The sequence below is a fragment of the Dendrobates tinctorius genome, unplaced genomic scaffold (genome assembly GCF_039654945.1).
Source record: "Dendrobates tinctorius isolate UK_male_01 unplaced genomic scaffold, ASM3965494v1 ptg000160l, whole genome shotgun sequence".
Classification (NCBI taxonomy): Eukaryota; Metazoa; Chordata; class Amphibia; order Anura; family Dendrobatidae; genus Dendrobates; species Dendrobates tinctorius.
In genome coordinates this window covers 13,390,162-13,402,361 of record NW_027361827.1, presented here as the reverse complement: position 1 = coordinate 13,402,361, position 12,200 = coordinate 13,390,162, and the positions used below count along the sequence as shown (strand labels likewise).

At 37.7% G+C, this 12,200-nt stretch overlaps 1 protein-coding gene across 1 annotated transcript; it reads left to right on the top strand.

Annotated features, from left to right (window-relative positions):
- Positions 1 to 3,013: 3,013 nt before the first annotated feature.
- LOC141052428 (uncharacterized) lies at positions 3,014 to 11,888 on the top strand. The gene is made up of 2 exons (XM_073549658.1): positions 3,014 to 3,274; positions 8,509 to 11,888. Exon 2 carries the CDS (start codon positions 8,515 to 8,517, stop codon positions 11,170 to 11,172), a length of 2,658 nt encoding a protein of 885 aa, XP_073405759.1. The 5' UTR covers positions 3,014 to 3,274; positions 8,509 to 8,514; the 3' UTR covers positions 11,173 to 11,888.
- The last annotated feature ends 312 nt before the right edge of the window (positions 11,889 to 12,200 follow it).

The following is a 12,200-nucleotide window of genomic DNA, read 5'->3' as shown; positions in this document are numbered from 1 at the left end:
TTTTTCCTCCATCCCATATTCCCATATTTTCTATTTTCAATGTTTAGGCACATCAGAGGCTATCCAAATGCGACATGGCGTCCACTGATTGTTCCAGCAAATTTTTCATTCAAAAATTCAAATGGCGCTCACTCCCTTCTGAGCTCTGCTGTGCGCCCAAACAGTGATTTTTCCCCCAGATATGGGGTATCAGCATTTTTAGGAAAAATTGCACAACAAATTTTGGGGTCCATTTTTGCCTGTTACCCTTGTGAAAATAAAAAAAAATGAGGGTCTAAAGTAAATTTTTTTGTGGAAAATTTCCTGTAAAGCACTTTAAGGGTTAATACACTTCTTGAATGTAGGTTTGAGCACTTTGAGGGGCACAGTTTTTAGAATGGTGTCACTTTTGGGTATTTGCTATCATATAGACACCGCAAAGTCACTTCAAATGTGAGGTGGTTCCTTAAAAAAAAATGTTTTTGCAAATTTTGTTGGAAAAATTGGAAAACTTAGAAATTGCTGGTCAACTTTTTACCCCTTAGCGACCGCCGATACACCTTTTAACGGAGACAGTTAAGGGTATTTATTCCACAATGTTGCTTTTTAACGGCGCTGAGAAATAAGTGTATAGCGCCCCCCAGCATTGGAAATTCTCTGGGGTCTTGGCTACCGGTGACTCGGGTTGGTTTTTACCAACCCCAGTGTTGCGATCACCGTTATTAACAGAATAACGGCGACCGCAAAAATAGTCAGATATCCCCATTTCATTTCTCTCTCCTCTGAGGTGATCGCACATCAGAGGAGACAGAAATGGGGTCCCCCCGATACCTCCGGTGTCACTGGACCCTCCTGCATCCCCTGTGATGTCCCTTGGCCGGTGGCATCTTCTTCCAGGAAGAAAATGGCAGGTGCATGCACAGTGCACCCGCGAGAACAGCCAGCCGGCACCCGGCAACAATAGGAAAGTTTTACTATTGGTTCATTTTGATCACTGTGATAGACCCTATCACAGTGACCAAAATAAAAAGATAGTAAATCAAATACCCCTTTATCACCCCCTTAGTTAGGTAAAAGTAATAAAATAAAAAAATGTATTTGTTTAAATTTTTCCATTAGGATTAGGGTTGGGCTAGGGCTAGGGTTAGGGTTGGGGCTAGGGTTAAGGTTGGGACTAGAGTTAGGGTTGAGGCTAGGGTAAGGGTTGGGGCTAGGGTAGGTTAAAGTTAGGTTTGGGGTTTGGGTTGAGCTAAAGTTAGGGCTGGGCTAAAGTTAGGGTTGTGGGTTTGTTTGGGATTTTGGTTTAGGATGTGTTAGGGTTAGGGTTGTGGTTAGGGTTAGAGTTGGGAATAGGGATATGGGTGTGTTGGGGTTAGGATTGTGTTTAGGGTTTTGGTTAGTGTTGGGATTAGGAGTGTGTTGGGGTTAGGGTTGGAGTTAGAATTGGGGGTTCCACTGTTTAGGTACATCAAGGGCTCTCCAAACGCGAGATGGTGCTGCCATTGATTCCAGCCAATTTTGCATTCAAAAAGTCAAACGGTGCTACCTCCCTTCTGAGCCCTGCCATGTGCCAAAACAGTGGCTTTTCCTCACACACAGGGTATTGGCGTACTCAGCACAATAAATTTTTTGGTCCATTTTCTCCTGATACCCTTGGGAAAATAAAAAAGCTTGGTTCCAAAGTGAAAAAAAGGAAAATGTTCATTTTTTTCCTTCCACATTGCTTTAGTTCTCGTGAAGCACCTGAAGGGTTAATAAACTTCTTGAATGTGGTTTTGCGCACACTGGAGGGTGCAGTTTTTGGAATGATGTCAATTTTGGGTATTTTCTGTTGCATTGACCCCCAAACTCACTTCAAATGTGAGGTGGTCCCATAAAAAAAGTTTTGTAAATTTTGTTGGAAAAATGAGGAATCGCTGGTCAACTTTTAACCCTTATAACATCCTAAAAATTGTTTTCAAAATTCTGCTGATATAAAGTTGACATTTAGAAAATGTTATTTATTAACTATTTTGAGTGATACCACTCTCTGATTTAGGGGTCCAAAAATTAAAAGTTTGAAAAATACAGAATTTTCTAGATTTTTTGCCAAATTTCAGTTTTTTTTCATAAATAAATGCAAGTCATATCAAAGAAATTTTACCACTAGCATGAAGTACAATTTGTCACGAAAAAACATTCTCAGAATCAGTGGGGTACGTTGAAGCGTTCCAGAGCTATAACTTCAAAAGGTGACAGTGGTCAGAATTATAAAAATTGTCTTGGTCATTAAGTACCATATTAGTTCTGTCAGTAAGGGGTTAACCCTTATAACTTTCTAACAAAATCATTTTTTCTTCAAAAATTGTTCTGATGTGAAGCAGTTATTTATTAACTATTTTGTGTGACTGTAAAATATCAGTATTTCTATAATAAAAAAATATATGGATTAATTCTCTCATACAGAATCTAGCTAACAGGCTTTGCTTACTTTAGAGAAGTGACTGAGTTATTCTGAGTTCCTTGGCTCACACAGCTGTCTCTCTTGTCAAATGTATAGGTCAAGATAGTCAAAGCTGTCAAAATGTGACTATTTAGAGATAATGAATGGTTCTAAAGACCTCAGACTTTAGGCTTAAATATCTCAGACTAAGGTAATGCATAAATAACTGTATGCATATTGTTAAAATAACTACGGTTCACTTAATATGGAAGAACTTCTGAACATAGTGGCAAGCCACCATATGTGGTTATAGTTTATAGGTCAGAATAGTATATAAGCCGGTCTAACTCTTGTACAGGAGATCTCATATCCCTTGAGACTCTCGAACACCCGGACAGCTGCTCATGACTATATGTAAGATAATGCTCGTTTTCTCTTCAAATAATTACTGCATGTCATGAACTTACTTTTCTTCATTTTTGTAATCACTTTTTGAAATGAATAATTAAAACAAGATTTATTTTATCCTCAATTCAACATTGCCTTTACTTTTGATTCTCAACCGTGCAAGAAGATATATATATATATATTTTTTTACATTTTGGCGAGCCGTAGCCAGCCTGATCTTTTGTGCTAATTTTGGTTGGCATTCCTTCCTCGATTGTACAAGGGGGGAGCACGAACTCTGCTAAAAAACCACCTGTTGTACAAGCCTCCTCAGGAATTCTACTATTTCACGGCACAAAGATCACACTGAACCTGAAGACGACGGGTGAGGATCGTAAAGAGCTGCATGCGTCTCATCCAGACGGAGATCTGAGGATTGCATAAGGACACAGAGGACCATCCATTGACGGGAAAGACTCTCAATAGGTGAGAAAAAATATAATGGATTTTATACATGATTATGCTAAGAAAAGTAACATAGATTTCAAGTTTGTTCATAATCATACGGATGCCCAATTATGGTCTAGTTTGTATAATCAATGTGAGGCAGAAAATGTTAAAATTGACAAAAGGTTTTTCTCAGTTAGAAAATTACAAAGGAAATTTCAAAATGTTATGCAGCTAGTTCATGTGTATAATAGCCTAGTCTTTGAGAAAACTGAACCTAACACCTATAAAACATGCATTGTCACACAAGACATTAATCACACTGACACACCAGGTGACACACAAGAGTCTGACGGGGATTACTTTGATTGTCCAAATTGTTTGATTTTGTCAGAACATATAGAACAATTGGAAGATCAAATAGATACCAGGACAGAGTTATTGTCTAAATTACGACAAGATATAAAGAGGGTTTCTGTTAACACAAGATCAACAGGTAAACAGGAGGACGATGTTGCCTCTTCATTTGTACCAAATATGCAAAATCCAGATGATTCAGTAGAGGAATTAGAGGCAGTAGAATTACAACGGAAAAAATTACATGACAGAGCAGCACGCATTAATCTGAAAATACACGATCAGCTAATGAAAATTGTAAAAGACATTCCAAATTACAATGATAAGATGGATGCCTTTTATAATGCGGACACTTTTGAATCAAACACAGACAAATACAATCTGAATGATGAGCAAAAGAATAAAATATTCAAAGTTTGGTTACCTTCACATATGGGAAAAAGATTACAGACCACACCCAGATTAAATGATGAGAATGAAATGGCACATAGTACAAAAGAAGACAGACTTAGACAATTAGTATTGTTTACAACTGGAGAAGACATGCCTACAGTTGATATTTTAGGGAGTTTACAAACAAATATTTCTGAAGACCCATTCTCTTTTTTGGTAAAGTTTGAACAGGCCTATAGGATGGTAATGGATCTCAGGCCTCACGAAGAGCCAGCATCCATGATCAAATTTTTTGTAAAGAAGTTCAAGTACTTAGATCCTGCCTCAGTGCAATTGGCTAACACTCAGCCATCATTGCAAGAAGCAACAGTTTTTATTGACAGAATAAGGAGATCCATGAAACAAATTCAGGTCAAGGCTAAAATAGCGGTAGTTCATGAGAAGGAAGACAGTCAGCTGAAACCTAGAGCCACAGTATTCTCCAAGAGCAGGGATTACATTGAGCATAGAGGTAAAAATACTACACAAAGGAACAATATCCATTGTTATTTTTGTGGTATACCTGGACACTTGAAGTGGCAGTGCAGGAAATTTTTGAGAGCAGAATCAGAGATGGGTACACAAGGAACAGGTAAGCTTGGAAGGGAAAACGGACTCATGCCAAAATCATACAACACACCTTCCGCACCTGCATTACAATTATCTGCACCTGCTCATACTGCCAACAGACAAACACAGTCACCATATGCACCATTAATCAGACAGATCAGAGAGATGACAGTGAAGGAAACAGAGTCAAGGGATAGAATTCCAAGGTCTTTTAAAAAGGACACTGGTCTTCTCCCATCTCCTTCATCTTTCTGACAATCACAGACTATTCCTGTACCACATCCATTGGAATTTGTGACTCGAGTTACATTGGATGACTGTGGAAGACCATTTATCAAAGTAAGCTTAGCAGGCCAGAATGTTGTATTTCTTATTGACACAGGAGCTCAGTTAAGTGTTACAAACCTTGATTTGAAGCTACATCCAGATTCACCAGTTTGTACAATTGTCGGTTTCAGTGGAAAAGGTGGAACTAAAGCAACCTTAGTTCCCAATGTGATTTTGGAAATACCTAGTTCTTTCAAAACAGAAATTGACATCTGGTATTGTCGTGATTCTGAAAATATACTTGGCACAGATTTTATGCAGAAATTCGGATGGGTAGTTGACCTAGGAAATCAAGTGATCTGGAAAGATTCCAATGGTTGTAAACCGGTAGTCATTGATCCTAATGATTATAGCCATGTTGGAAGTATTTGCTTGAATGATGTGGTGTCATCAGACAATTTGTGGCCTGACACTAATGATGACAAGGTATTGACAGAAATTGTACAGCTTTTTCCTTCTCTTTGGGCTCAGTTCAGGAATCAGGTTGGAACAATGAAAGACGTTATCGTGAATGTGGAGGGGCGTGATCCCCCGCCACAGCGTCAGTATAAATTGCCTCCAGAATCAATTGACTCTATGTCAAAGATCATACAGGAATTGTTAGATCAAGGTGTTATCCGAAAGGCTAATTCTGTAAGTAACAATCCTTTGTGGTGTGTTTTGAAATCTGATGGTTCTTATCGAATGATATTGGATTTACGGATGTTCAATAAGCATACCCCCAATGTAGCACCAATTGTGGCAGATACTCATGACATGATGGCAAGGTTAAATGCAAAGGCCAAATACTTCTCTGTACTGGACATTAGCAATGGTTTTTTCAGTATACCTCTTGAAAAGAGTTGTCAGTATAAGTTTGCATTTACTTTCTTGGACGAGCAATATCTGTTTTGCAGGTTACCTCAAGGAGCACATTTGTCACCTAGTGTTTTTCATCAGGCATTGGCAAAGGTATTATCCAGATTTTCGAGGCCTGATTGCATTCTGCAATATGTGGATGATATTTTATTGTCTACAGAGGATAAAGAGACACATGTTTCTCTTCTGACAGAATTGTTTGAATTGCTGCATGATGCAGGGTTGAAATTGAACACCAAAAAGGTCAAATTGATGCAGACTGAGGTCAGATTTTTAGGGGTGCTGTTGAGTCCAGGAAAAAGGCAGCCACTGCAGGAAAGAATTGAGGCAATTGCTTCCCTACCAATTCCGACATCACACAAGGCATTGAGACATTTTTTAGGTCTTATGAATTATTCAAGGGATTTCATTGAGAATTTTGCAGATAAGGCCAGATCTTTATATGATCTTTTGAAAGGTGAAAACAGTGATTACTTTGGTCCTTGGGGTGATGAACAGCAAACCTCATTTGAACAATTGAAAATGAATTTACAAAATGCACCTGCTTTGTCCACAGTAGATCCTTCGGCTCCATTTGCTTTGCAAGTGCATACATCGGGAACATCTGTTTCTGCTGTATTGCTGCAATTACAGGGAGAAGAGTGGAGAATTTTGGGCTATTTTTCAAAACTTCTCTCACCTGTTGAAAAAGGTTTTGAGACCTGTGCAAGACACTTGGTAGGTGTGTACTTTGCAGTCAAAGCAACCGAACATATTGTCGGGTTCAACAAAATCATTTTGCAAACTCCTCACTCTACACTAAAACTTCTCTTTGAGAATAATATCCCAGGTGTGTCACATCAGAGATTTGCTCATTGGTTATTGTCATTGTCTCCCAAACAAATTGAGGTAGATTACAAGGCCAAATATGTTCTTCCTCAGCTGATGCAATATGAAGGACAAACTCATGATTGTTTACAGTCTTTTCAGGATCCAAGTCCATCACTTTTCAGACGGAAAGCAGAGGTAACAGACGAACCAATTTTTGTAGATGGTTCCAGATTCTATTCAGATGGGCACTATTATTCAGGATATGCCATTTTTTATCCCAAAAGAGGACAGGTTGTGAAGCACAAATTACCGAGTCATTTTTCAGCTCAAAGAGCAGAGCTAGAAGCAGTAAAAATGGTACTACAGCTGAATGAAGCAGATGATCAGTGTCCCATTGTGATCTACAGCGATAGCTCTTATGTTGTAAGATCACTGACAGATTACTTGTCAGTTTGGGAAAAAAGAGGCTATGTAGATTCATCTAATAAGACTCTTGTTCACAGTGACACACTGAAGACAATTTTCAGGATAGCATCAAAAAACCCTAATGGTTTTGCTATTGTCAAGGTTCCGGCCCATAAAAAATCTGATGATGAATTATCTGTTGGAAATGCAACCGCAGATATGCTAGCCAAAGAGGCAGCCCTGACAGGAGAAGAGGTGTTTGAACCTGAACCTCTCGAGGTTTCAGCAGTTCAAAGAACAGACACGCATATCCCTTCTTTTGCGGAAGAACAAGAAAAAGACTCATCTCTTGTTGCTTCCCGGGTTGATCCAAAACCTCCCTTTGTTTGTGAAAACGGGGTTTTGTGTCATGACTTAAACGGGGAGTTGCGTCCTGTTGTCCCAAGACATCTACAGGTTGAGTTCACAAAATACAATCATGAAAGTTTGGGTCATTTGGGCCAACAAAAATTGTTAGGCATTCTCAGAGAGAAATTTTACTGGGAAAAGATGGAAGAGACAGTGCAAAGTGTTGTTCAATCATGTCTCATTTGTGCCCAAATTAATCCAAGACCAAAAGGACAGAAACCGCCACTACTCCGAATCGCACCTGCAGATGGTCCATGGTCTACGTTACAAATCGACTACATTGGACCGTTACCATCAGGTAAAAATGGTCTCAGGTATGCATTGGTTGTGGTAGATGTTTTTTCTAAGTGGGTTGAAATTTTACCTGTCAGAAAAGATGATGCTTTGTCTACAGCTAGAGCATTAGTTAATCATGTCTTTTGTACTTGGGGGATCCCAAGAATGATCACCTCTGATCGAGGAAGTCACTTTACAGGAAAAATCATGCAAGCCGTTTGTGCTATTCTAGGGGTACGACAGCAGTTTCATGTACCCTACCATCCACAGTCTGCTGGTATTGTGGAAAGGATGAATAGAACAATAAAATCCAGAATTGCCAAGATGTTATTGGACAAAGGCAATACTTGGGTTGATGCAGTACCTTTTGTACTGTTGAGTGTAAGAGGAACAACCTCTGCCACAACTCAGTTTACTCCTTTTGAACTGATGACAGGAAGAAAAATGCCATTGATTTTTCCTCATGAACCATTTTTGTCTACACCACAAAAAGATGCTGTTGCAAGGTCCAAATGGTTGCAATTGTTGCAGGAAAATTTGAAAACAATTCTTCCACATGCTGCATCAAGAATGCAGAGAATGGAGCCACCATATGTATCCAAATTCAAGAAAGGGGCTCTAGTGATGATTAAAATTTTCAGGAAGAATGGACCTTGGGAAAGTAATTGGGAAGGTCCCTTTGAAATTATCGAAACCATGGGACAAGTGATGATTCTTGTGCAACGAGCATCTAAGGTGGTTAAAAATACCCGCAGACAACAAAAATTGTGGGTACATGTTGATCAATGCAAACTGTATATTGCAAAATAATGATACTGCATTTCTTTTAGGAAGAAATGGATTCCAATAAGAACTGGAATACGAAACTCCACGTCCTTGATGGAAGGGATTCAACACCAATCCTTCAGGAGAAAAAGAAATTTCCCAGGAAAAGCTACTATCTGATGGGAATCACATTTCTGCTGTTTTGTACTGTTTCAACTGTGATCTACGCTGAAGATATTTCACACCATGGAACAAATACTAGTGAAGTGAAGGAACTTTTCAAAGGAACTTTACATCCAAGGAAACCAAGAGGAACGAATCTACAAAGCTTAATAGATGAAGACATACCGGACGATTCAGTAGATATTACTGGAAACATTTGCATGGGTTTTGGTGCAAAATGCTGTATTGAGCTACACTTCATACATGACACTGACATAATATTACACGCAGCCACAGGACCAAAGACGAAGTTCACACAGTTACAAGGAGATTATATACACAATAATAAGACAGGCACATGGGAATGTAGTCCTACAGATGTGTTATTCTGGAATATAGAGATAAGAGGTGAAGAGAAAGCTGTGTGGTCAGGCGACATTACAAATGATATGATCGCAAAAGGGAAAGTTGAAACATCCAAAACAGATGCTTGGTTAAGGACACAACTATTTGGGAAAGTTTTAGATCCTGCATTTCTTTCTATTACAGAAGGAGACGAGGATTGGGTAAAAACATGGAATTTTCAGATAACCAGAGAACCAGTACAAGTACAGGTATCTGTAGTTTTTACAGTTTCAAATACTATAGCTCCAGAAGTAAGGGTTACACCACAAGCAGTATATAGTCAAGAAAATATGTCTCCTTTATTACTAAAATGCAGCACGAGGTTAGAGCTACCTTCAGAATCTTTGTTAATATGGACCAAAGATAAATCATTTTTGGGAAGTTTTTCAAATGGTCCAACAAATGTTATACACAGAGGTCAATCCGGTAACGTGAGATGGTTAAATAAGGATTTTATTTTTTCTGTAGATAATCCATCTCCTAAGGATTCTGGACTTTACCAATGTTGCATTTTAACGAAATATAACTACAAACAATGTAGAGATGTAAAGGTAAATATATGGTCAGCAGTAGATAATGTATGCACACAGACAAGATTTCAACCATCTACTCCTTTTCAGATCAATCAGTTCCAAACTAAACCTCTGTTACGAGATGGAGTGTTTCTGACCATGGTATGGACCTTTAACATGTCTAACTGGAAAATCTCTTCTAGATATCCCCAGTGTCAACCACATCTCACTAACATGGAGATGGGAATAGAACAATGGTTTTGGAAAAGAACTTCAACACAGGTTAGAAGTAAGAGGGGAGTGTTTGAAGGTATTTTGGGGGGATTAGGAACAGTAGGAAGTTTAATTAACACTATGGACATTCATACACTTAAATCAGATCTGGAAAATATTGGGTATATTGGAGGAAAAGGGGTAAAGATTCAGAAAAGTTTGAATCAAGTCCTTGAAAAGATGGTTTTGAACACTGCTACTGTATTGGGATCTTCTGTATCACATCTTCAAGATGCTACTTTAGCTTTAATGGAAAGTGAACAGGAATCTCAAGTGGCCAAAACATGTCTAGAAATTCAGATTGAATATTCCACCAATCTGAAAATGATTGCACAAGCCTTACAAAGTGGAATTACCCCTTTAGGGCTAATAAGAAATTTGCCCATAGAATATAACTTTGCGTTAAACCATACAGATTTGTGGGTAAATAAGTGGTTAGGATGTGAACAGAACATTTGTGTAGGAACATCACTGATTCCAGTGTCAGGAAGAGAAGAAACCCTGGTTCCTATAGGTGTTCTGGGAATTCCTGTCAGCCCTACACAATTGTTATATTATCAATTACAGTACACAGATTTTGCATTTGATGGTACAAACATTGAACAATTAGACATTTCGTCATGCTTAAATTTTGTTTCCAAGGTAATGTGTCTACCTGGACAGGATAAAGTCATTTATCATTCATGTTTCCATAATCATACTTCTTGTCATGCCAGAGTTGAGAATGTCCACACGATACATGACTTGGTGACACCAGTAAGCGCTAACAAAACTTGTTTCCAAGTCATGTCAGGAAAAGAAGCAGTTTCTGCATTCTTCTCATCTTGTGTACATGTCGAAAATCTGACAATGGGTTTATATTGTATAGAGGGAAATGTTAAAACTCTCACAAAGAAGGAAGGAAGTATTAATATTACGTCAATAAGCTCAAGACGTCTGAAAATCCTTCCAATCCAGTTCAATTTGTCACAAGTTAATAAATTCCCTTGGGATTTGTGGACAAATGAAATAAAGAAAGACAAGGGTTTATTAAATCTGCTGACAAAACAATTAAAAGAAGCTGAAATTGTATTTAGACATGAACAAGGTAATCTAAATGATATTGAACATGAATGGACGAGTATGTCAGGCTCATCTTGGTGGAGAAATTTAGGAAAATCTGTAACTAGTTGGTCACAGTCTTCAGCGAAAATGGCAGCAGGAAATGTATTGTCTAATCCGATCGTTATTTTATTTATCATAGTTTTGCAGGGTATAATATATCAAATAATTATTATGTGTAAAATTAGGAGAATTTATAAGAATATAAAGGTAGAAATGAAAAAGGAAGATGATATTTTAAGAGAGATGTTAAAACGAAAAAATATAACTCTCTGATCTAATTTTTGTTTTTACAATAGGTTTGAAAATTCAGATGACATTCAGGGCAGATGTTGATACAAGGTTTTCAGAATAAAGAATGAATGTGATACGAATGGTGAGAGAATGAGTTAGGATTGATTATGATATGTCTCAAATCATAATCAGGGGGGACTGTAAAATATCAGTATTTCTATAATAAAAAAATATATGGATTAATTCTCTCATACAGAATCTAGCTAACAGGCTTTGCTTACTTTAGAGAAGTGACTGAGTTATTCTGAGTTCCTTGGCTCACACAGCTGTCTCTCTTGTCAAATGTATAGGTCAAGATAGTCAAAGCTGTCAAAATGTGACTATTTAGAGATAATGAATGGTTCTAAAGACCTCAGACTTTAGGCTTAAATATCTCAGACTAAGGTAATGCATAAATAACTGTATGCATATTGTTAAAATAACTACGGTTCACTTAATATGGAAGAACTTCTGAACATAGTGGCAAGCCACCATATGTGGTTATAGTTTATAGGTCAGAATAGTATATAAGCCGGTCTAACTCTTGTACAGGAGATCTCATATCCCTTGAGACTCTCGAACACCCGGACAGCTGCTCATGACTATATGTAAGATAATGCTCGTTTTCTCTTCAAATAATTACTGCATGTCATGAACTTACTTTTCTTCATTTTTGTAATCACTTTTTGAAATGAATAATTAAAACAAGATTTATTTTATCCTCAATTCAACATTGCCTTTACTTTTGATTCTCAACCGTGCAAGAAGATATATATATATATATTTTTTTACAGTGACATATCTCTCTAATGTAAGGGCATAAGAATTCAAAGTTTGAGAATTACCAAATTTGCTAAATTTCAACTTTTTTAAGAACAAATGCAAGTTATATCAAAGAAATTTTACTACTATCATGAACAACATGTCACGAAATAACAGTGTCAAAATCAGTGTAATCCGCTGAAGTGTTCCAGAGTTATTACCTCACAAATTGACAGTGGTCAGAATTGTAAAAATTGGCCTTGTCATTA

Excerpts from the sequence above, each read along its gene's own strand:
- LOC141052428 (XM_073549658.1), top strand. The coding sequence starts at position 8,515 with ATGGATTCCAATAAGAACTGGAATACGAAACTCCACGTCCTTGATGGA.